Source organism: Salmo salar, chromosome 22, assembly GCF_965601325.2.
Source record: "Salmo salar chromosome 22, fSalSal1, whole genome shotgun sequence".
NCBI lineage: Eukaryota > Metazoa > Chordata > Actinopteri > Salmoniformes > Salmonidae > Salmo > Salmo salar.
Window position 1 is genome coordinate 19,464,119 of NC_138312.1, and position 26,012 is coordinate 19,490,130.

The 26,012-nt window shown below is 43.5% G+C and overlaps 1 protein-coding gene across 2 annotated transcripts; it reads right to left on the reverse strand.

Annotated features, from left to right (window-relative positions):
* Window positions 1–1,831: 1,831 nt before the first annotated feature.
* Window positions 1,832–8,141, reverse strand: LOC106582921 (netrin-4). 2 transcript variants are annotated; one of them, XM_014166549.3, is made up of 10 exons: window positions 7,487–8,141; window positions 5,011–5,480; window positions 4,571–4,906; window positions 4,346–4,472; window positions 3,858–4,046; window positions 3,361–3,577; window positions 3,130–3,257; window positions 2,945–3,013; window positions 2,529–2,699; window positions 1,832–2,361 (listed from the first exon to the last, which is right to left on the reverse strand). In XM_014166549.3, exons 1-10 carry the CDS (start codon window positions 7,536–7,538, stop codon window positions 2,225–2,227), a joined length of 1,896 nt encoding a protein of 631 aa, XP_014022024.3. In that variant the 5' UTR covers window positions 7,539–8,141; the 3' UTR covers window positions 1,832–2,224. The 2 variants fall into 2 exon arrangements, with proteins under 2 accessions (XP_014022024.3, XP_014022022.3); XM_014166547.3 differs by having other exon boundaries at window positions 3,130–3,260.
* Between the last annotated feature and the right edge of the window lie 17,871 nt (window positions 8,142–26,012).

The following is a 26,012-nucleotide window of genomic DNA, read 5'->3' on the forward strand; positions in this document are numbered from 1 at the left end:
CGTGAGATGTGTGTTTTAGGGCTGACCCCATTTAGTCAGTTGGTCGATAGGCTGTTGGTCGAGCAGTCGCAAATATACATTTTCTATGGCGTGTGACGAGAAACCCGTCTGATTCACGCTGGCCTCAGTGGACTAATCCATTGCGAAGGCCACGGGGATGGCTCACCAGTAGTACATTTACCGTTCTAGTCTACAATATTTGTTTGGTTAAGATAATTTCTATTAATGCATTCAATATATTATTGAGGTATTTTACATTTCTCATTGTCGGACTGGATACGTTATTTGCCGACCGCACAACATAAGCTACACTTGTGGGCAACATGTTTTGGTTTATTTCATTCCATTTACGGAGTTATCAATGTATGGATTGTCTTTTGTTTGTAGCGCTCCTGTCAATGTTCATTAATGATGCGCGCCTGATTATTCATAAAAGTAGGCCTAGGCTACCTGGCTGAGGACCTGATAGTATTTGTGATTGTCTTAAAAAACCTGTTCCCAACCCTCCTCCCCTTGCTGATGACCTTAGCTCCTGAAGTTGCCGGTAATAGTCTACTCCACTGGTCGGCAACCTTTTCAATTTGGAGTGTCAATTTATCTTACCATTTCTACCTGCCAGTTATTATTTTCAAAAGTCTCATTTTCGTGGAACGGTTTAATTTCATTTATAATAAAGTCATCGTATCTCAAAATCATTATATGGTTAATCAAAATTCTAAAAGTAACGTCTATTGCCATTGGCAACTATGTAGACTAAAAATAGCATACATAAAGCCAACAAATAAAAACATTGCAGCAAGCAGGTAGAAAATATTTTGATAAAAATAAATATCCTATAAATCACATTGGCTACACATGGCCTGTCTGCAAGGAACTTGAAACAAGGTGGCAAAAAAAGACACCTTTTAACATTTCGACCAAGATGTTGTTTTAGTCAGGGACAGCCCTAGTGTGTTTGTAATGCAGTGACATCAATACTGGATTCATGTGAAAATGTGAGATACAGTGTGTTTAGATCTCAGGATTTGAGCCTTTGAGATATGACTCTTCTGGTTAGGTGCCACGGGTCCTGGAAGGCCAAATATGTTTGGTGCTGGCTGATATTATCAACTCACGTTCTTATGAAGAAAGACTGAGTACACAGAGAGGCCTCTAGTCATAGGTGCCAGGTGCCATCCACAGTGAAGGTGCTTCCTTCACCTGCTTTTGAAACATGTAATTTCAAGCCTTAATGCACTAGTACTCTTTTACCTGTCCTGATTAAAAGTATTACTGAACAATGTCTTATTACCTCTTTCAAACATATGTTTAAATACTGTTCAAATAAAACTAGAGCTTCTGGACCATGATGCTTTGAAAGTGATTCTTCCTCTGGGATCTTGTTCATTCTTCGGTAAAACTGCACCACATACATTGAACCTTGTATCTTTTCAGATGAAGACATTAGCTACATTTTCCTAACACTTACATTTCTCAGGTTTATCTTTCTATGTACTCTGTAGGCCCTATTTGTTGCAGAAAAGATGGCGATGGCTGGGACGTGTGTAGACTTCCACCAGACGTGCACCCTGCGATTGCACTACGCTGAAGAGAAAGACAGGACGCCCAAAAGAGACATGGAGAAGAACAATAGAAAATAAGATGGAGTGTGGCTTGACCTGGGGAACCCTCACCAAGAAGGCTGCAGACTGGAAGCAGTGCACTCCTGTGGATGCCTTATGTGACTCAATATTTAAATAAGTATGTGTACTTGTTGCATTTTTCATTAGCACACTTCACATGAAAAATAAATGATTGGAACTGGACACTGAAAAAAATACAGTACACTAAAAGCAGTCAAAAGCAGCACTGTAATGTACTGAGAACCTGGTAGACATAAAAAGGCATGGCTTTGGATATACACAGTCTGAAAAACTGGTGTACTAGGGTTTGTTGTGTCTAGTAGATTCCAGGGGGATGTTTGTCTGTATGTGGGATGGCTCAAGTTAAATCATCATCATAAGAATGGCTCTAAAGATTCCAGTATCCAGTCCATCGCTCTTTGCATCATATGGCAGGGTTGTAGTCTTATATGGGCACAATTTTCCATAGCAATTATTGGTCAAGACACTTGGTCAAGCCTTATCCACCGAGTTTGTCCTTTTCCTGAATGATCTAGTGAACCAGTGATTTCCCCTGGTCCATTTCCATTCAGAGTGCTCTGTTATGAGTTTGGAGAGGGTGTTCAGGGGCAGCCCTGCCTTAGGCCCTCTGATATGTGGGCCCCCAGTTGGGAGGTCCAGGGAACCACCACACTCTGCATGGTGACCAGCAGCCGCCCTGTCCCTGCCTCCTCTGGACCCGCCAGCATGTACTCCACCCCTGGAAGAAGAGGGAGAGGGTTCAGCCTCAATCCTGTTTATTAGAATTTATATCAGAGTGAACAGAGTAGCTCCCAACCTTGTGGAAAAATAAGGACAATATTTAGAACATACTGAATATAGTAGCACGATACTCTGTTCTGTTTGGTGATGTATATGTTGGGCTACCTGGATTAAGGATGGGGCAGGTGCACCCCCGGATAGTCCAGGATATGGGGTAGAGACTGTGTGTGCCATGGGAGAGCGGCACCTGTCCTGACCGCAGGACCTTGCGAACTTTGACCTGTACCTCTGCGTGGCTCCCCTTGTCATGAGCAGACAACACACTGGCTTTGATCACTGCCACAGACACACATGGAGACACTCATCACTGAAAGCAGTTACACCCAGCTAAATCAAAGAATGATGGAATGTACACCTAATGCGGCATAAATCCCCACGGAATTGAAACAAAATACACTGCAGTACTGTATGCATTGCTTATATCACTTGACTAGACCAATGGTCAAGGCCATTACAGAGTCAGGGGGAAATTACAATTCTGTAAGATGTACAGTATGTGAGAGCCTTGGGAAATATTTTACCATAGGCATGTTTGGTCTTACAGAGATCCGAGACACTCCTCAACTTTCTCTCCTTACAGCTGCATTTCCCTGGAAGGAGCCATAGACAGTGTCAGCATCACATGAATATGTTTACTCAAACCCATGGCGGCAAGATTTAAGTAGTGAGGTGCATAACTCTAATGCTAGTGTGCATCATCATTCACCTGTGTAGTGCATGGCAGAGACTGCCAGTTCCTTTGACCACACTGCCTCGCCCTCACTGGTCAAGGCATGGTCCATGTCAGGAATCTTTCCCCCCATAGGGACATTGAAAACCTGGTTATTTGCATAGCTGCTGAAGTGACAACGAGAATACGGAGGTAAGATGAAACTGGAAATGGGAAAGAAAGCCACATAAGAAACGTTGGATTTAGTAAAGAAAACAAATGTCTTACCTGTCAAGACAAAGCCCAGTGTGGGGGTCACAGTTTTGGGGACAAGCACAGGGTTTGCACCCCTCTTCCCCAAAGCCCCAGTACCCAGGGAGACAGTGGCTACAGCCTGTTCCCCCCACACCAGGTCTGCAGTGACACTGTCCACTCCTCGGGTGGCACCATGGGCCCTCCTCCCCAGAGCTGGCTGGTAATGAGCCCAGTGGGTCACACCAACAACCTGTGAAAGAGAGAAAAAGACTTAAGACCACACACACACACATTTCTCCCTCGTCTCTTCTCGCTCTACCCACACATACTACTGTTACAAATCCACACCATTAGAGGGAGACAGATGTTTTAATATACACCCATGCCTGCAATTTCAAGTACTGTTATACATGATGTATAACTGGAATTCACTGACATGTGGGACAGCAATGAATGTACGACAGATGAAATGTAGCATTCACACGTTATTCTATATTACTTTCACTGGTCCATAGGTTGTCCCGACTTACGTGTGCAGATGTGGGAGGAGCCAAGGTGCATGGCCGGGTGGCGGTGGTAACCGTGGCGACAGCGCTGGCACCTGCGCCCTGCTGTGTTGTGTCGGCATTCGTCACAGACACCCCCACTGGTGGCCCCTGAGGACAGCCACGCCCTCTGGGAGAAGTGACAGCTCGCCGCGTGGCCGTAACACTCACACTCTGGAGCACAGGGAGACAACGATGGGACGGGAGAGAGGACGGCGGGGTTAGTCAACTGGAAGGATAGATTATGAGATGACACCCAACGGTAGGTTTGCCAACACCCCCGGTTTGGCTTGGAGTCTTGACCTCCCTGCAGGCAAAACTTTTCCAGGAGATCTTATTCATGTTTGAATGAAACGTAATAACTGACGTATAAACAGTGTTGAAGTATTTCTATAATCTCTCAACATGAGCTTGATTTGAGTTGGCAACCCAACACTGCCAGGGCCATTGACCCATCTTAGTAGGGCACTCACTGTGGCACGGGTGTGGCTCCCCACTGCTGCCGTTGGCTGCCCTCCAGGGACGGTCATTGTATAGAGGGGCACACCTCTCACAGTGTTGTCCTGCTGTGTGGTGAGTGCACACGCACCTGCCAGGCACCTGCAATAAAACAGGGCTATTTAACACAAAGGACAAGCTTAGATAATGAAGCATTTTTAACACACACACACACACACACACACACAGGCCACACTCACCATGTCCTTCAGTTTGTCCTGTCCGCCACTGTGTAAACAGTGTTCTGAATGGCCATGACAGAGACAGGTCCCTCGAGCCAGGAAAGTGTAAATGGCAAAGGGAGCTGAGGCAGGGGGCTCTGAGCTAGGCTGGGGGGAAGGGAGGAGGGGGAGATTCAGGTCCGTAGGAGGGTAGGAGAGTCCAATGGAGGAAGAAGAGGTGGAAGGTGCGACAGATAATGGGCAGGTCTGGGCCTTGAGAAGTCTGAGGCGGAGGTTGGTGAGGGTCAGCTGGGAAAGGCCCTCTGGACTGTAGGGGTCAACTAATCCACCAGGGCCCAGAATCCGGAATATTACCTTTTGAGAAAGATAAGGGTCTACTGTATACTGTTTGTCTACTGTGCTTCTAAAATTGTGTCTTACACCACAGAGTAAATGAGACATTCTGTCTGTCGCCTTACCTCTCCCCTGCTGCACGGCTTGGCACTGGAGTATCGGGACGTACACAGCGAGCCAGGCTGACCGGTGTCATCAGGAAGACCAAATGCAAGACTGCAGTTCTGTGCAAACAGCTTGAGCGTCTCCCACGTCCGACCAAAGTCCTGCGAGCGCTCCATGGCCATGGCAGCGGGCCTGGGGGAGTGGAACAGCAGCACCACGTGGGTCAGACAGAAACGAGTCTCCAGGTCCAGACGGACCTCCTCCTCCTGGTCAGTGCCCACGCCCGAGGCCCACCAGGTGGCTGGGTGCAGGAAGGGATCATCCACCATGTGGGCAGGCGGGTGAAGGTCAACTGGACAGGGGTGGAGGGGAGTGGGGCACGGGGAGTGTTGGGACCCATTCCCACAGCAGCCTGAGAGGGATGTGAGGCTCCTGCCACTGGCCAGGTTGCCCATGGGAGGACTGCAGGCATGGTCTACACACCTGGAGGCTGAAGATAGGGTGGATGGAGAGAGTTAATGCAGAAGAAATTTAAAATAAGAGATCTCCTAACTGCATACTGAAGGCTATTTTCCCATGGGAGAGTGTCAATGCACTCAGAGTCCAGTAGGAAAGGAGGCAATGTGCGGAACGTGCATCTCAGGTTGCATCATCCACGGTAATCCAGTAATATCAGAGTAAATCAGGTGACAGCAGATTGATGAGTGCGGCATTTTCTGAACAACACCTCCAACAACACATAACACCTCACATAATTTTGCCCCAAAACAATTAAAACTTCTCTCACCCAGTGGCATATGGGCTATTAAGGTGAGCGCAGATGCCGCCCCATGATAAATCAGCTCACTTTGCCAAACTCAGGTGCGCACAATATATAGCTTGTCTTTGCCCGGCGTGCCTCTCCATGGTGCTGTTGGAGAGACGCAGCACTGTGGCGCTCCACCAATGCTCTGTCAACGTCATCGAACATAAATCATATAGCCTATACAATAGAAAAAGTATATAGTCTCTTTGGGCTTTTCTGTAGACTACAGGGCGACCAGATTTATGCCAATGTCATGAAACAGACACTTTTTACAGAATGCGTGTTTTCACTCAAATAGCCTAAATGGCGCACTATTAAACTATTAAATAAAAATGCGCTTCGATGTGAATATGAATTAACATGTTAACAAACATACCATATTCTAAAAACATGACAGGTCAAAGTAAAATGGACAAAACCAATTGAACCTAATTATGTTACTCAAGAATACTGTCAGAGTTTGCGCAGTGGGCTAAATTGTAATGAGAATTAGCAATTTCAAGTTTAGATCTATTCGTCATTTTCTGAGCTGATGATTGCTAAGAAGAAAATATGAACTGCATTTACAAGATAATGCAATGCCTGAAAACAAGGGTAGCTAACATACTGAGTTTCATGTTTGGGGAAGCTAACAATTGATCTTACACCATTTCTACCGATCTGCGTGCCAGTTAGAATGTTCATATGCGCATTTCAATAATAAAGTCTAGTTTCTCAAAATCATTGTCACGTGGTTATTAATACAAATCCGAATTAAAATGATACATCTATCAAGTTGAAATTAAACGAATGCAGGAGCACCAGCCTCGGACATATAGACGCATTGATACAGTGCTCTCTGCCATATGGACACACTGATAAACTGTGGGCCATTGGTGGCTAAATAAATGAGCGCATGGAACTCAGAGATAGGTTAGGCCAATGCAGTAAGCCTATAACTTCCATTGTCAACTAAGTAAAAATATATAAAGCCGACAAATAAAAACAGAAAATATCCTGATGAAAATGCAGGTTCTTGCAATCGCATTTATCCCTCTAATTCGCCCCTCTGCCTTCCTTCCTATTTGTCTTGACTTTAACTATCTAGTGAATTGCAACATTGTACCAAATAAATCAACTGGGTCAGGCCAGAAGCTGCAGCTATAGCAAACTTGCAACATTGTAGCCTATTACGGGGCCTCAGTTTCCAGTGCACGTGAGTTCTAGACAGACAGCTGTTTTTCTGCGTGAGGGGAAACTGTTCTGGTATTTTTTTGCGCTTCGCCTAGGGCAGCATATCGCCAAGGATCGGGCCTGGGTGATAGGCTTTCACTTATCGGTCAAATGTGCCATTCATAACTGGAAAGAGAACAAGGCAGATTACGGAACCTTCAGCTGGTGGCACGGCACTGTGTGCCCAATTCATCCCACAATGGAATGTATTATGATACATTCCTATCCACTGCGTCGTCGCGATAATAGCGCCGAATATAGGCGTAGCCAACATAAGCATTAGGCCTATATTATGGGAAAAAATCGAATCTAAAATGGGGAAATACCATAGGCCTATTAGGATATTATTCATAAGAGTCAAAATAGCCTATGTATGGTAATCTTGAATTCCAGATATAGCCTATAATCTGGCTAGTTGGTTGATAGCCTATTGCTGCATCCCGTCATATCAAATTAATATCAAGATGATGGCCACTCACCTGTCCCGCTTTGCATGAGCGCTAAAATTAAAGCGCAGTTAATCGCCAGCATCTCAAATCGAAGACGAGCTGTAAGTGGTTTCACAGGCTCAGAATCCCGTTGGATGAGTTTTCACCAATCCAATGACAACAAAACTGCACACAGTCAAATAGTCGAATTATTCTCGCCGGTAGTGCAGATGCGCTTCAGCATCACATGTTTTTGTTTATACAAAAAATGAGCGCATTCCAATGAGAACATAAAAATTGCGCATACCTGCCCAAATCCCTGTTATTTGAAATCCTATCGAGGCGCAGTTCGAGTCATCCAAATGTTTTGTTTGACATCTTGTCATTAATAATGATGGGGGAAATTATTGTATTCGCATTCAGAGAATTAACTATTTGCATTAATCAATGACGAAGTGTTCCGTGCGCGGTTGGTCCTTGTCGCACAGATCTCATATAGGGACAAGTCAGGCATGCCCTCATGTCAATAACGATACCAGCTCATGTTTCCTCGCACAAGACATTGTCGTGTTATTGCTACACCTCTACACTCTACGCAGGACCCTATGTGTGTAGCCTATGCCGAAGCCGCCTACGGTCAAGTGTTGTCTTGAGTGAGAGTTTAAATGGGCTCACACACGCCCTGAGATTGGTAGGCATTTACCCATGACCGTTCTCATAGCAGCCGGATATTATGCTGGCAGCACGATCGAGGATTTATTTGTATTCTTTCATAGTAAGAGTCCCCTGCAAAGACATGCTAAACTTTGTGAATATTTTTAACATTAGTGCAGTACAACTGTTTTTCACAGCATGTTAAAATTAACAACTTTTAAAAAAATACATGGATAATTTGACATTTTATTTTTAATATTGTATTTTTCATACAATTTCTATTGAAAGTTTCCACAAATACTGATATGTTGAAAGCTATTGTGTAGGTCAAATACAAATACATGTTATTGGAATTATTCAATAGAGTCTGCAAAACTTAAAATGGTCTCTTGTGCTGAGTAATGCTTTTAATACAAAGTGTTTGTGACCCCTTACTCCACACACTCCATTCACTGCAATGCAATACACTGTACATGGGATACACATTGGCTTGCAGAGAGAATGTTTTTACCTGTCTCGGCTAAAGTGGGGTGGATCATACTCAGTGGGTTCTCTACTAACCAAATATGGTTCGTTTTTGAGTGGGACTGTGTAGTACACATCCAGCAGCACTTGTCAGATAGTAGTTTAACCGATAAGGAACATGTACACACTAAATTATTGTGAAGATGACTCCAAAACACAGATGTACAACCACTGACAAGCAAGGAAACACTTGAGTCTAATGATTCTGAGGATGAAGTAGATAAACAGCCAATAATCCAAATAAGCAAGGACACACTCCAGTGTGTTTGTGTCAGCTTAAGCAGCTATTGATGAATTTAGGCGAGGAACTCCAAGTAAGTCAGTGTTTACACTGACCCTTTAGGAATGGGAAAAGGTCCATTCACAAAGAGGTGTCAGGAATCTTCAAGCATATAGCTGGAAGGGCTTATTTGCAGCAATAGTAAAGGAATCAAATCCCTATTGTACAATTCTTTCTAGGAATCATCACTTTCCCATATGTAAAGAAAGGCAGTGAAAACAGGACAGACTACACAACCATTGCTTCAAAACAGCGATATGTGTGAAATTATAGAGTCTTTGTGAATGAAATTCTACCTGCACATTTTTTTGGCCAATGATCTCCTCCACATTCAGTGTTTATGCTCTCAAAATTGCAGTCAGTGCAAGGAAGCAGCGTATAGCCGGGGGTACAAAAATGAATAGTTGTACCAAGTCATATTTCAGACAGGTAGAAAAGTTCTCTCTACAAGATAATATGTATCCCATGTTCAGCCTATTACAGTGCATTGTATTGGGAGATATGGAAGAGGCGGAGTAAAAAGCCATCAGCAGGCCTTGCGACACAGTCCTCCAGAACGAACCATATGTGGTTAGTAAAGACTCTAATGCGTATTTTCCACCCCACTTTAATTGAGACAGGTAGAAACGTTTTCTCTCTACAAGTCAATATATATCCCATGTACAATCTATTACAGTTTATTGCATTGGGGCTATGGGGGGAGTGGCGAACAAAGTGCTGCTGAATATGTACTACATAGTCTCCCTTCAAAACAAAACATGTTTGAGACGGGTAGAAAAGTTTCTCGCTACAGCCCAGTGTTCTTGGCATACCAGTGTAAACATAGTATTCTATTACTGGTCTTAATTTTTAGTTTTTTAACCATGTTTTTTATTTGTTTTCATAAATAACTTATTGCCTTTTATTGTTGGCACAATAAAAGTGGCCATTGATTAAAATTATTTTGAATGAGTTATCCAGATTGCAATGTTTTCAAATGCGGGCATTTATTTTGAAGGTTTCCTCATTACCATACGAATGTGACATCATCATTTACCCAACCCCTTTTACACACATGTAGTGACCCTGTTCTCTTCATCCAACAGACAACCTGGATTCAGGGTTTGATATTACACAGTAAATGTAAATCTGTTTCCCTCCATTTAGTATGCTATGTTAGGGTTCATATTGTATTAATTTGTGCATGTCCATCATCCTTTCGTATGATATGCATTGAATTGCAATTCGTACAATATGTTACGAATTTGCAAAGCTTATGATATGTTATGAATTCCCATTTGTTGTGGCTAATGTTAGCTAGGTGGCTAACGTTATCTAGGCTAGGGGTTAGGGTTAAGGTTAGGGTTTAGTTAGTGTTAAGTTTAGGGTTAATTAGGGAAAGGTTAGCTAACATGTTAAGTCATTGCAAAGTAGCTAAAAAGTTGGAAGTAGTTGCAAAAATGCTAAAGTTGTCTGTGATGAGATTCGAACAAGCAACCTTTGGATTCCTAGACGTTTGTGTTATATGCCCACCCATCCACCTTGACCATCCACCCTACTTTTGCTTTTACCTTAAGTAACCTTCTGTTTCATGTAACTATACCAAACGTATCATATAATACTAATTAGTGTCTCAAATGTATGTTTACAATGTTACGTCTAGTCTATGAGACCAGGCTGTGCAATAACATTTAAAATCGACCAAAATTGCCCTGCATAGGATAGGCTTTTTTTTCAGTGTGGCGGCACACAGACTGAATTCCAGACTCATCCACAAGGATTCCGTAAATGAGCGTGAGTAGAGTGTGTGAGGTAGGCTTATTTGCAAGGGCTCATGAACATGGTTAATGTGAACCAGCCGCAGAGTGCATACCAGCTAGCAGCCTTACAGCACACAAACCAGGGCCTCCTTAATGGCAGGGAAGGAAATTAGTTTATCTACTTTTTCCTCCTGTTTTTTTCAGCCGCAGTAATTCCTTATTACAGTTCTCTTTGATGCCCAGTTTGAAGAAACCTGAACCGCTGACGAAAATAACCCAAGGGCACTCAATTCTTATGGCTTGGTAGCTCATTGTCACACTATGATGTGCTGCATCATTTGATTACTCAGTGGCACGCGACGTGTACAAGGTAAGCAGGTACGTACTCCGCAAAACATGTGTTTGACAACTCAGACTCGCGACGCATGTGTGAAGGACTTCAGATTATCACAGACAACAAAGGCACATCCAGCTCTGTGATGGCCACTGAAACCTCCCTCCCAGATGAGCTTAACATATTCTATGCTCGCTTCGAGGCAGACAATACAGAGCCATCCCAGAAGTGTCTCGCTGCTCCGGACGACCAGGTGCTTTCGCTCTCCGAGGCTGACATGAGGAAAACCCTCAAAAGAGTGAATACTCACAAAGCCGCCATCCCAGATGGCATCCCTGTCCGTGTCCTCAGAGCATATGCTGACCAGCTGGTGGGCGTCTTCACGGATATCTTCAGCCTGTCCCTGTCCAAGGGTTTGTCCCCACTTGCTTCAAGGAGATCACCATCGTCCCAGTGCCCAAGAAAAACAAGGTGACATGCACAAATGACTATTGCCCCGTCGCGCTCACCACGGACATCATGAAGTGCTTCGAGAGGCTGGTCATGGCACACATCAAGGCCAGCATGCCAGGCACACTGGACCTTCTCCAATTTTCCTACCGCTCCAACATATCCACGGAAGATACCATTTCCATTGTTATTCACACGGCTATAACACATCTGGACAAGAGGAACACCTATATGAGAATGCTGTTCATTGACTGAAGCTCAGCATTCAACACTATTGTTCCATCCAAGCTTGACACCAATTACAGCAACTGGATCGATTTCCTTAGGGGCAGACCACAGGCTGTGAGGATTGGCAACAACAACTCCTTCACACTGACTCTTAACACAGGGGCCCCCCAGGGGTGTGTCCACAGCCCTCTGCTGTACTCCCTGTTCACCCACGACTGTGGATTTGCACGACACTAACTCCATCATCAAGTTTGCTGACAACACCACGGTTGTAGGCCTGATAACCAACAACGACGAGTTAGCCTATAGGGAGGAGGTAAGTGAACCGGCATTGTGGTGCCAGGACAACAACCTCTCCCTCAACTTTGAAAAACAAAATAGTTGATTGTTAACTTCAGGAAGCAGAGGAGGGAACATGCCCCAATCCAAATCAAAGGAACTGCAGTAGAGAGAGTCAACAGGTTTAAGTTTGTCGGAGTCCACATCACCGAGGACTTGACACAGACCAACAATACTACCACTCTTGTCAAAAGAGCACAACATCATCTCTACTTCCTACTGTGGCTGAAGAAATTCGGCATGCCACCCCGGGTCCTCTCCAAATACTACCACTGCACCATCGAGAACATCCTGACCAGACGAACACAGCCTGGTATGGGGATTGCTCCGCCCTCCAGCGGGTGGTTAAGACAGCCCAGTACATCACTGGGACAATGCTCCCACCCATCCAGGAAATCTACTCAAAACAGTGCCTGAGGATGGCCCACAGCATCAATGACCCCACACACCCCAGCCACGAGCCGTTCACTCCCTTACCGTCGGGCAGACAGTATCGGAGCATGAGGTCTGATACCAACAGGCTCAGGGACAGTTTCTATGTACAAGCCATTAGACTGCTGCAGACTTGAACTGGACTGACCACCTGCTCTGAGTCTCTTCTCCTTAGCACACATGCACTCACTCACATACACCCACACAGACATCCACTCATCCACCCATACATACACACACACACACACACACACACACACACACACACACACACACACACACACACACACACACACACACACACACACACACACACACACACACACACACACACACACACACACACACACACACACACACACACACACACACACACACAGTATATACATTCATGCTACACACATCACAACTGCTGCTACCAGACTTATTATTATTGCTAAATACTGCACAATTTAAACACCCCTTCCCCAAAACGTGTAAATATTGGACTATAAGTTGTCCCTTTCTGTATTATACTTATGCTTAAATGTTTATTCTATTCCACTGAGCCATTTACTTTATGTTCGTATTCAATATTTAATAATTTCTTAAGCATTTCATTAGACGGTGTGTGTACAGTATGTGTCCTGTACACACGACTAATAAAACGTAAAACTATGAACCAGACAAGTTTGAGGGATGGGCTTGATAGCCTACTACAATAGCTTATCTGGACTTTATGCATGGTTGAATATATCCCCTATCCACTCTACCACATGCTTCTCTGACTTTGTATTAGCCTAAGAATCCTTTCTAATACAAGATAATGATGCACAATATTAAACACATGACCTTCAGAGGGTTGATATACCACAGTGCTTCTATACTGAACAAAAATATAAACACAACATGTAAAGTTGGTCCCATGTTACATGAGCTGAAATTAAAGATCCCAGAAATGTTCCATAAGCACAAAAAGCTTATATCTCTCAAATGTTCACAAATTAGTTTACATCCCTGTTAGTGAGCATTTCTCCTTTACCAAGATAATCCATCCACCTGACAGGTGTGGCATATCAAGAAGCTGATTAAACAGTATGATCATTACACAGATGCACCTTGTGCTGGGGAACAATAAAAGGCCACTCTTAAATGTGCAGAACACAATGCACACAGATGTCTTAAGTTTTGAGGGAGCGTGCAATTGGCATGCTGGCGGCAGGAATGTCCACCAGAGCTGTTGCCAGAGAATGCAATGTTAATTTCTCTACCATAACATAAGTCGCCTCAATGTCGTTTGAGAGAATTTGTCAGTACGTCCAACCGGCCTCACAACCGCAGACCACGTGTAACTACGCCAGCCCAGGACCTCCACATCCGGGTTCTTCACCTGCGGGATTGCCGGAGACCAGCCACCCATACAGCTGATGAATCTGAGGAGTGTTTCTGTCTGTAATAAAGCCTTTTTGTGGAAAAAAAACCCTCATTCTGAATGGCTGGGCCTGGCTCCCCAGTGGGTGGGCCTGGCTCCCAAGTGGATGGGCCTATGCCCTCCCAGGCCCACCCATGATTGTGCCCCTGCTCAGTCATGTGAAATCCATAGATAGGGCCTAATTTATTTATTTCAATTGACTGATTTCCTTATATGAACTCTAACACAGTAAAATCATTAAAATTGTTGCATGTTGCATTTTATATGTTTGTTAAGTATACACAATTCCCTTTAAACCACATGCATGTGAGGAAATGAACAGTCCACTGCTGAACCTATTGATACATTCCTAGCTCCTTGCATTGTGGCACACACGCTCAGTACTGTAAATCGAATAAACATAATGTCTCTTCAGGTGTATGGCTCATTGCAGATGTTAGGAGCATAGAATTGTTGAATAGACCCACAAAATTGGAATTGATTCCTATAAACGACTTTAATACCATACAAACTATTTACAGACCAGACTGATGGCATTTCCAGGCAGTGAACACAAATTGGAACCAACATGGTATAATAAGGGCATTTATATTAAACAGAATGGCTGTGCATGAAGGCCTCTATGATTTTCAATATCTGACATATCATTGAGTTATGTAATTCAGACATAATTGGAGGGCAATCAAGTAATAAAATGGCACGCAAGTCTTTATGTGGCAGCTGTGGACAAAGTGGATGTGCAGTGGGTTCATTATGAGTTTGAGTTTTCAAACGCAACTCATTTCCCCCAACTTATTTATTCCAAGTAGGCCTACCCAGCCAATACTTTTCTCAGTGGTTACCATCTAACTATATCTCACCATTTCAAATATTTGTTTCAGTTTGTGTTCTCTTCATCTACCCAACTTGTAATATCTCACTTCATTCTCATCCTCCTCCACTCTAATACCCACTATAGAGTCGGATTTCTCTCCATCATCTCATTGTTTCTCCTTTGTTCCCTCTCCAAAGCTGCAGCGTGTGTCAAAAATGTCTTTATGAGGGATTGTGTTAATCCTGTTTATGAGGAATTAGCTGTTCGCTGGTAGTTAGTGACATACAGATGTAGAATCGGGATGATTGTGTCATTGTAAAAGACTGTCATCTTTTTGACAGACTATTAGAATGGCTTATGTTGTACAAAAAATAAATAAAAAGAGATTCAGATTCTCTCACAGAGTGTAAGATAGTGTGTGTGTGTTATCTTTAATTGTTTTTTGTGTGCAAATTTTATGATTTGTGTTGATGTTTACATATCCTCTCATCATTTCCATATTTATATTTTCTTAAGTACTGAGTAAGTTTGGTGGCAATTCTTAAACAGAACCAAGATTCAGATCAAGTAATTGAATGAGAATGGAGAGTGGATGCATTGCAAACGGAATTGATGGTGTTGCGATGATGCTATTACTGCAATGTTAACAAACATTATGACACCAGTCATATTTTGGGATGTGTTTTGCATGGCAAATGTGGATTGTTTATTCATTACTTCAGAATTCTGCTAGTTTTGTTGTAAATCCAATGATGGTTTGGATCTCGGAATGGTGTTGTATTTAGGTTAATTTCAGCTCACAGAGGTGACAGCTGAAAGAGTTTAACTGGATGTGAAGGAGCGCTATAAACTATGTTTAAAGCTGCACGTATAGCCATCTATATTTGGCTGCTCATTTAAGCTTGAAATGCAGAACACATTGAAATGTTAATTGACTTGTCAGCAATTTACTATGAAAAATGAAAAAGCAGTGACTAGTGTGGTGCCAGCCCACAGGCAATAAAACTGTTGTTTACAATGTGAAAAGATAGAGAAAGCAAAAAAGAAAATTCACCGGCAAACACAGCATTCTGACAGCAGTCAACGGGGAAATGGTACATGGAGTACATGCTCTTTTGTCCCTTTTGTTCCTGGATACATTTTGTCCTATGTCTCTCGGTTCATCACATCCCCTAGCTATGAGGAGTCAAATACCAGCCAGGCAGGGTCCCAGAGGTCAGCTACCTGGCCAATGCCCCTACCTCTAATTGCTGCTCGCTCTCTTATTTTCGGGGCTTAATGGAGACTGGGGTCACCAAAGCAGGGTCAGAGAATCAGAGATCTCCCTGCCCCTATAATCATCAGTGTTTGTGCAGGCAGGTCATACATCCATGTGTCGGGGGACTGGGTGTCAGTCTCCATCTCGCTTTCTGTCTCCTCATATGTCTCTTTCTAAGGATCAATTTCTCTGCTGTTTTCTTCACCTGTCATGTCAGTGGCACTATCAATGACTTTCTTTGTTTTGTCTGTCCCCCTTGTTTGTACATTCATTCATCTATTACTCAACAGTCAGTCTTTGTTACTGCATTTCCCTATACTATATTCAGTATAAAGATAAGAGGGGAAATGGCTCGGTCTGTTCACTCTGTGCCCATTTTTTTTTATCTCTACTGTACAACACATCTCACTGCACCTATCTGGTATATGCTACAAAAACATCTTATTTATTATTTTTACTGTTGACTATCCATAGAGTAAAATGTGGTCAGGCCTATAGGTTTGAGCTGACTGGGTGGGTGGCCACATAGTAATGTCTCCTGGCATAACGGAGACATGTGAAGACCATGGTTTTTGTGGGCTGTGCTCGGGTGAGCACTGAGGTCAGAGTTCAATCATCCTGTTGAAATGTTTTAGTTCTGTGTGGGTATGGGTAACCATCGAAACATAGTAGATATGTGCTGCAGAGGGTCATAACACAGAGTTTTCAAACCAAGCAGACTCAACACACCAGACCGGATTTGGGGGTTGAGCAAGTCAATGGGAAAAGTCCAAATTTTGTCCTTAGTTGTTCATTTTCTCAAATTCAAAAGGCAAAGCCTAGATTCCAGTGAATGTCTTAAGTAGCTGAAGATTCATAAATAATATTTCCAAGTGTTCTAACCACATTTCCAAATCAACCTTTGAAATGTCTGATAAATGCAATTAAAAACAGCAATAATGACATTAACTGCTAAGAATGTGACAGTAGGGTGACTCCCCTGGCGGGTCACGAACCCAGGTCACCAGCACCAATGACAAAGTCCCTAACCACGTTCCCAATAAGGGGTGTCTCTGGGGACATGTGCTTATTGGGCGAGTATAGTTAAGCCCTGTCCAGAAGCAACCATAACCCCTCCTCCCTAGGCACTTGTGTAAATCTGAAACAACTTGATAGATAGGTGTAAGCAACAGGATGAATGAACTTAAATAAGTACATCTCAGCTCTGTTAAAAGTACACTAAGAAAATAATTCATTGATCACAGTGATTCAGGAGTATCATTACAGCAGGTTAATACAGTGGCTTACGAAAGTATTCACCCCTTGGCATTTTTCCTATTTGTTGCCTTACAACCTGGAATTAAAATAGATTTTTGGGGGGTTTGTATCATTTGATTTACACAACATGCCTAACACTTTGAAGAAGAAATAAGACCAAAAAACGGAAAACTTGAGCGTACATAACTATTCACCACCCCCCCAAGTCAATACTTTGTAGCGCCACCTTTTGGAGAAATTACAGCTGCAAGTCTCTTGGGTTATGTCTCTATAAGCTTGGCACAGCTACTGGGATCCCACTGGGATTTTTGCCCATTCTTCAAGGCAAAACTGCTCCAGCTCCTTCTAGTTGGATGGGTTCCACTGGTGTACAGCAATCTTTAAGTCATACCACAGATTCTCAATTGGATTGAGGTCTGGGCTTTGACTAGGCCATTCCAAGATTTTTAAATGTTTCCCCTTAAACCACTCGAGTGTTGCTTTAGCAGTATGCCTAGGGTCATTGTCCTGCTGAAGGTGAACCTCTGTCCCAGTCTCAAATCTCTGGAAGACTGAAACAGGTTTCCCTCAAGAATTTCCCTGTATTTAGCACCATCCATCATTCCTACAATTCTGACCAGTTTCCCAGTCCCTGCCGAGGAAAAACATCCCCACAGCATGATGCTGCCACCACCATGATTCACTGTGGGGATGGTGTTCTTGGGGTGATGAGAGGTGTTGGGTTTGCACCAGACATAGTGTTTTCCCTGATGGCCACAAAGCTCCATTTTAGTCTCATCTGACCAAAATACCTTCTTCCATGTGTTTGGGGAGTCTCTCACATGCTTTTGGCGAACAACAAACGTGTTTGCTTATTTTTTTTCTTTAAGAAATTGCTTTTTTCTGGCCACTTCCGTAAAGCCCAGCTCTGTGGAGTGTATGGCTTAAAGTGGTCCTATGGACAGATACTCCAATCTCCGCTGTGGAGCTTTGCAGCTCCTTCAGGGTTATCTTTAGTGTCTTTGTTACCTCTCTGATTAATGCCCTCCTTGCCTGGTCTGTGAGTTTTGGTGGGCGGCCCTCTCTTGGCAGGTTTGTTGTGTTGCCATATTCTTTCCATTTTTTTATGGATTTCATTGTGCTCTGTGGGATGTTCAAAGATTCTGATATTTTTTTATAATCCAACCCTGATCTGTACTTCTCCACAACTTTGTCCCTGACCTGTTTGGAGAGCTCCTTGGTCTTCATAGTGCCCTTTGCTTAGTGGTGTTGCAGACTCTGGGGCCTTTCAGAACAGGTGTATATTAAATACTGAGATCATGTGATAGATCATGTGACACTTACATTGCACACAGGTGGACTTTATTTAACTAATTATGTGACTTCTGAAGGTAATTGGTTGCACCAGATCTTATTTAGGGGCTTCATAGCAGTTTTTCTCATTTCACTTCACCAATTTGGACTATTTTGTACATTACATGAAATCCAAATAAAAATCCATTTAAATTACAGGTTGTAATGCAACAAAATAGGAAAAACGCAAGGCACTGTATGTCCCACCAACTTTACACAACTATACAGAAAGACCTTCAATTGCTGAAATAAAATCAATGTTAAGTAAATCAAATCACTGATGAGAGAATAGTCAGATTAACTGATACCTAACACAGACATGGTGGCATAGCTGGAAAATCAAAGTATCATGAACCAAGCGGTTGTGAGTTTAAATCCCAGAAGAGGACATAATAATTACTCAGTAAGTTAACATGCGCAATGTAATCATGTGTCAATATGTCAATTGAAAACAGTATGTTAAAGCACTGTGTGTGAAAGTAAATGTTCTTGCAATGTTCCCATGAAACGTGTCTAGAACATTATCTTATGTTCTGAGTACATGGCGACCATGTTCTGTGTATGTTTGGTGGGACATTGATGGAATATTCTCCTAACCCTCAGAAAACTGGAAACAGGAATGTTCTTGCAACATTATCATGAAACGTGTCTAGAACATTAATATCTTATATTCTGAGAACATGGCAACCATTGTGGAAATGGTCCCATTTTTGAGTTAATCGAGGAGCAAGAGAACAACATTTTAGTCAAATGCAAACTCTGCAAAGGCAGCATTGATCTCTTCGTCCAGAAACATCACATCAAACCTGAGAAGGCACAAAGCTAGTCGCCAAAGTTCTAGAAATACGGGAAAGAAAAATCTATGCACATTATGGTAATAAAAAGATTAATAAATAATATTTCCAACCATGTTCTGTGTATGTTTGGTGGGACGTTGATGGAATATTCTCCTAACTCACTGAAAACTGGACACAAGGTTTTTGCCACGTTCCCATGAAACATGTCTTAAACATTAATATCTTGTTCTGAGAACATGGTAACCACGTTCTTGGTAAGTTCTATTTGACATTAAGGAATTGTCTCTTGGAAAAATTCCTTGCACACCATGGGAACATTCCTATGAAAACGTTAGTTAATGGCCTAATGAGACTCTTAGGGGAACTGTCTCGAAGGTTGTGGGAACATTTGATCTTAGCTGGGTTTCATTTGATGGCCTGTACATGACGCGTTTCTGCGCATGAGCTATGCTAGCTAACGTTGCCATGACATCGCCTACAACTACGAGTGTGATCAGGGATTTCTATTGGAGTTTGGCATATCTTCATACTGTATTGTCTTTGGTCTTAGTTATATTTTCTTGGGGTGTCAATACAGTTCTATCTGTGGTGTCACTAAGAGCCTAGGTCGGTCACTAAGGTTAATGTGCATTCATTATCATCTAGCTTATGATACTTTAAACACTGCACCATAGTGAAACCCTACACCCTGAACCAGTGGACGTCAGGGCAGGCAGGGAGGTAGTTCACTGAGGTGGGCTTTACCAACAACAAGAGATGCGGTTTCTCTGCATATCTGACCCTAACATAATGTCAGCCGGGCCTGGTTTGAAGTGTATTTGTTAAGTTTGGTTTAATTTCCAAAGTTCTAGTTCAGGTCCAATAAAAGAGGGAATTGTCATTCTTACCCATTGGGCACAGATGTCAGTTCAACGTCTATTCCACATTGGTTAAATGTAATTTCATTGAAATGACGTGGAAACAACATTGATTCGACCAGTGTGTGCCCAGTGGGTAGGGTTTGTTTTATAGTGGTCCATTGTCTCCTCTTGCAAGTGCTTCCTCTGTTCCTCTGTTCCGTGAAGATGCAATTTCAATGAAATGCTCTTCCCTGGGGATGCCTGCATCACATATCTGAATTCAGTGTTTGCTCGCTTATCTATGTCCACATTTATGTGTGTGTCTGTTTGCATCTATTTGTGTGTATACTCTACATGTATGTTTGTCTTTACGTGTGGGTGTAATGGATGGAAATTTCAGTGAGGTTCTTTGATCTGAGAGAATGAATGACACAGATTAAGCTGTCAAGCCAGTGACTTATTGAGGATGGATGAGGCAGGATGACAGACTAGGGCTCATGTGGAACACTTAGGCATACTACCAAAGTAATACTGCACTCTCTCTCTCTCTCTCTCTCTCTCTCTCTCGTGTGTGTGTGTGTGTGTGTGTGTGTGTGTGTGTGTGTGTGTGTGTGTGTGTGTGTGTGTGTGTGTGTGTGTGTGTGTGTGTGTGTGTGTGTGTGTGTGTGTGTGTGTGTGTGTGTGTGTGTGTGTGTGTGTGTGTGTCTGTGTGTGTGTGTGTTAATTCACAAGAAGAAAGAATGACTGGAATTTTTAAGAAGAGAGGTTTTGATTGAAGAGGTTTGTGTTGGCAGACTTATTTATTTTACGAATGCAGCTGAAGCACTGCTGATCTTCCCAGCCACGCTAACAAACTTATACTGAACAAAAATATAAACGCAACATGTAAAGTGTTGGTCCCATGTTTCATGAGCTGAAATACAAGATCCCATAAATGTTCCATATGCACAAGAAATGTATTTCTCTCAAATTGTTTTGCACACATTTGTTTACATCCCTGTTAGTGAGCATTTCTCCTTTGCCAAGATAATCCATCCACCTGGCAGGTGTGGCATATCAAGAAGCTGATTAAACAGCATGATCATTACACAGGTGCACCTTGTGCTAGGGGCAATAGAAGGCCACTTTAAAATGTGCAGTTTTGTCACACAACACAATGACACAGATGTCTCAAGTTTTGAGGGAGCGTGCAATTGGCATGCTGACTGCAGGAATGTCCACCAGAGCTTTTGCTACTTCGATAGTCATTTTAGAGAATTTGGCAGAATTTGAAATCTTAGGAGGCCAGTCACCCGGACAGCTGATGAAACTGTGGGTTTGCACAACCAAAGAATTTCTGCACAAACTGTTAGAAACCATCTCAGGGAAGCTCATCTGTGTGCTTATTGTCCTCACCAGGGTCTTGACCGGACTGCAGTTCGGCGTCATAACCGACTTCAGTGGGCAAATCCTCATCTTCGATGGCTACTGGCACGCTGGAGAAGTGTGCCCTTCACGGATGAATCCCGGTTTCAACTGTACCGGTCAGTCGTGTGAGTGAGCAGTTTGCTGAGTGCCCCATGATGGTGGTGGGGTTATGGAATGGGAAGGCATAAGCTACGGAATATCGAACACAATTGCATTTTATCGATGGCAACTTGAAAGCACAGAGATACCATGACGAGATCCTGAGGTCCATTGTTGTGCCATTCATCCGCCGCCATCCCCTCATGTTTCAGCATGATAATGCACGGCCCCATGTTGAATAGATCTGTACACAATTCCTGGAAGCTGAAAATGGCTCAGTTCTTCCATGGCCTGCATACTCACCAGACGTCACCCATTGAGCATGTTTGGAATGCTCTGGATCGACATTTACAACAGCGAGTTCCAGTTCCCACAAATATCCAGCAACTTTGCACAGCCATTGAAGAGGAGTGGGACATTCCACAGGCCACAATCAACAGCCTGATCAACTCTATGCGAAGGAGATGTGTCGAGCTGCATGAGGCAAATGGTGGTCACACCAGATACTGACTGGTTTTCTGATCCACGCCCATACTTTTTTCCTTTGAAGTTATCTGTGACCAACAGATGCATATCTGTATTCCCAGTCATGTGAAATCCATAGATTAGGGCCAAATGAATTCATTTCAATTGACTGATTTCCTTCTATGAACTGTAACTCAGTAAAATCTTAGAAATTGTTGCATGTTGAGTTTATATTTTTGTTCAGTGTACATGCCTACTACATAGTACATGCACGGACTCTCTCACACACACATAACCATGTTTCCAAACACAAACATATTCTGAGCTGTCTATTCTGAGCCTGATTGAGCATGATTTACTTTTTCTGCCCACACATGCTAACAAACACTATGCCTACAGTGCACACATTGACTTATGCATACATTTGTACACAAACACACATCTATTTAGATACACTCTCTTATCCTGGCCTCTCAGAGCAATGAGTTTTTGTTCCAATGACTATAGGATATCCAGGATATTAATGATTATGCATGGTCTGGTCCATTATGGTCCACTATCCGAGTGGCTACCCCCCTGGCTAACGTCTCTGTCCCGAAGCAAGCACCAGTGAGCCTGGAACTAGCCTTGTGCTAGGCCCAGCCCCGGGCTAGCTTAAGAGGTCCATCAGCCACTCCTTGGGCTACAATACATATTTTTCCAATTGGCCTGGACCCCTTTTACTGCCGACATGGAGCCCCGCCGATTCCACCACGACTGGTCAACCGGGTGTCAACAGGCTCCTCCGTTGCGACGTCCCCTGAAGGCCCAAACGCTAGCCTGCTAGCCATGGCCCGCTAGCTGTCTAGAGCATATCGGACTGCTAGCTGAAGAGGACCATCAGCCAATTTCTTGGGCTACAATACCTATTTTGCCAATTGGCCTGGACCCTCCCACACATGCGGTGACCTCACCTGGTCTAAATGATATCTCTAGAGACAAAACCTCTCTCATCGGCACGCAATGCCTAGGTTTACCTCCACTGTATTCACATCCTACCATACCCTTGTCTGTACATTATGCCTTGAATCTATTCTTCCACGCCCATAAACCTGTTCTTTTTACTCTGTTCCGAACGCACTAGACGACCTGTCCTTATAGCCTTTAGCCGTAACCTTATCCTCCTCTGTTCCTCTGGTGATGTAGAGGTTAATCCAGGTCGTGCAGTGCCTAGCTCCACTCCCATTCCCCAGGCGCTCTCATTTGTTGATTTCTGCGACCGTAAAAGCCTTGGTTTCATGCATGTTAACATTAGAAGCCTCCTCCCTAAGTTTGTTTTACTCACTGCTTTAGCACACTCTGCCAACCCGGATTCCCTAGCCCTGTCTGAATCCTGGCTTAGGAAGGCCACCAAAAATCCAGAAATTTCCATCCCTAACTATAACACTTTACGACAAGATAGAACTGCCAAAGGGGGCGGAGTAGCAATCTACTGCAGAGACAGTCTGCAGTGTTCTGTTATACTATCCAGGTCTGTGCCCAAACAATTAGAGCTTCTACTTCTAAAAATCCACCTTTCCAGAAACAAGTCTCTCACCGTTGCCACTTGTTATAGACCACCTACTGCCCCCAGCTGTGCCCTGGACACCATATGTGAATTGATTGCCCCCCATCTATCTTCAGAGCTCGTACTGTTAGGTGACCTAAACTGGGACATGCTTAACACCCCGGCCATCCTACAATCTAAGCTAGATGCCCTCAATCTCACACAAATTATCAATGAACCTACCAGGTACAACCCCAAATCTGTAAACACGGGCACCCTCATAGATATCATCCTGAACAACTTGCCCTCTAAATACACCTCTGCTGTCTTCAACCAGGATCTCAGCTATCACTGCTTCATTGCCTGCGTCCGTAATGGGTCTGCGGTCAAATGACCACTCCTCATCACTGTCAAACGCTCCCTAAAAATCAGCTGGGCTAGACAACCAGGACCCTCTCTTTCTAAAATTATCCGCCGTAATTGTTGCAACCCCTGTTACTAGCCTGTTCAACCTCTTTCGTATCGTTTGAGATCCCCAAAGATCGGAAAGCTGCCGCAGTCATCCCCCTCTTCGAAGGGGGAGACACTAGACCCAAACTGTTACAGACCTATATCTATTCTACCCTGCCTAAGGTCTTCAAAAGCCAAGTTAACAAATAGATCACCAACCATTTTGAATCCCACCATACCTTCTCCGCTATGCAATCTGGTTTCCGAGCTGGTCATGGGTGCACCTCAGCCACGCTCAAGGTCCTAAACGATATCATAACCTCCATCGATAAAAGACAATACTGTGCAGCCGTATTCATTGAACTGGCCAAGGCTATCGACTCTGTCAATCACCACATTCTTATCGGCAGACTGAACAGCCTTGGGTTCTCAAACGACTGCCTTGCCTGGTTCACCAACTACTTCTCAGACAGAGTTCAGTGTGTCAAATCAGAGGGCCTGTTGTCCGGACCTCTGGCAGTCTCTATGGGGGTGCCACAGGGTTAAATTCTCGGGCCGACTCTTTTCTCTGTATATATCAATGATGTCGCTCTTGCTGCGGGTAATTATCTGATCTACCTCTACGCAGATGACACCATTCTGTGTACATCTGGCCCTTCTTTGGACACTGTGTTAACTAACCTCCAGACAAGCTTCAACGCCATACAACACTCCTTCCGTGGCCTCCAACTGCTCTTAAATGCAAGTAAAACTAAATGCATGCTCTTCAACCGATCGCTGCCCGCACCTGCCCGCACGTCCAGCATCACTACTTTGGATGGTTCTGACTTAGAATACAGTGCCTTGCGAAAGTATTCGGCCCCCTTGAACTTTTTGACCTTTTGCCACATTTCAGGCTTCAAACATAAAGATATAAAACTGTAATTTTTTGTGAAGAATCAACAACAAGTGGGACACAATTATGAAGTGGAACGAAATTTATTGGATATTTAAAACTTTTTTAACAAATAAAAAACTGAAATATTGGCCGTGCAAAATTATTCAGCCCCCTTAAGTTAATACTTTGTAGCGCCACCTTTTGCTGCGATTACAGCTGTAAGTCGCTTGGGGTATGTCTCTATCAGTTTTGCACATCGAGAGACTGACATTTTTGCCCATTCCTCCTTGCAAAACAGCTCGAGCTCAGTGAGGTTGGATGGAGAGCGTTTGTGAACAGCAGTTTTCAGTTCTTTCCACAGATTCTCGATTGGATTCAGGTCTGGACTTTGACTTGGCCATTCTAACACCTGGATATGTTTATTTGTGAACCATTCCATTGTAGATTTTGCTTTATGTTTTGGATCATTGTCTTGTTGGAAGACAAATCTCCGTCCCAGTCTCAGGTCTTTTGCAGACTCCATCAGGTTTTCTTCCAGAATGGTCCTGTATTTGGCTCCATCCATCTTCCCATCAATTTTAACCATCTTCCCTGCCCCTGCTGAAGAAAAGCAGGCCCAAACCATGATGCTGCCACCACCATGTTTGACAGTGGGGATGGTGTGTTCAGGGTGATGAGCTGTGTTGCTTTTACGCCAAACATAACGTTTTGCATTGTTGCCAAAAGGTTCGATATTGGTTTCATCTGACCAGAGCACCTTCTTCCACATGTTTGGTGTGTCTCCCAGGTGGCTAGTGGCAAACTTTAAACTACACTTTTTATGGATATCTTTAAGAAATGGCTTTCTTCTTGCCACTCTTCCATAAAGGCCAGATTTGTGCAGTATACGACTGATTGTTGTCCTATGGACAGAGTCTCCCACCTCAGCTGTAGATCTCTGCAGTTCATCCAGAGTGATCATGGGCCTCTTGGCTGCATCTCTGATCAGTCTTCTCCTTGTATGAGCTGAAAGTTTAGAGGGACGGCCGGGTCTTCATAGATTTGCAGTGGTCTGATACTCCTTCC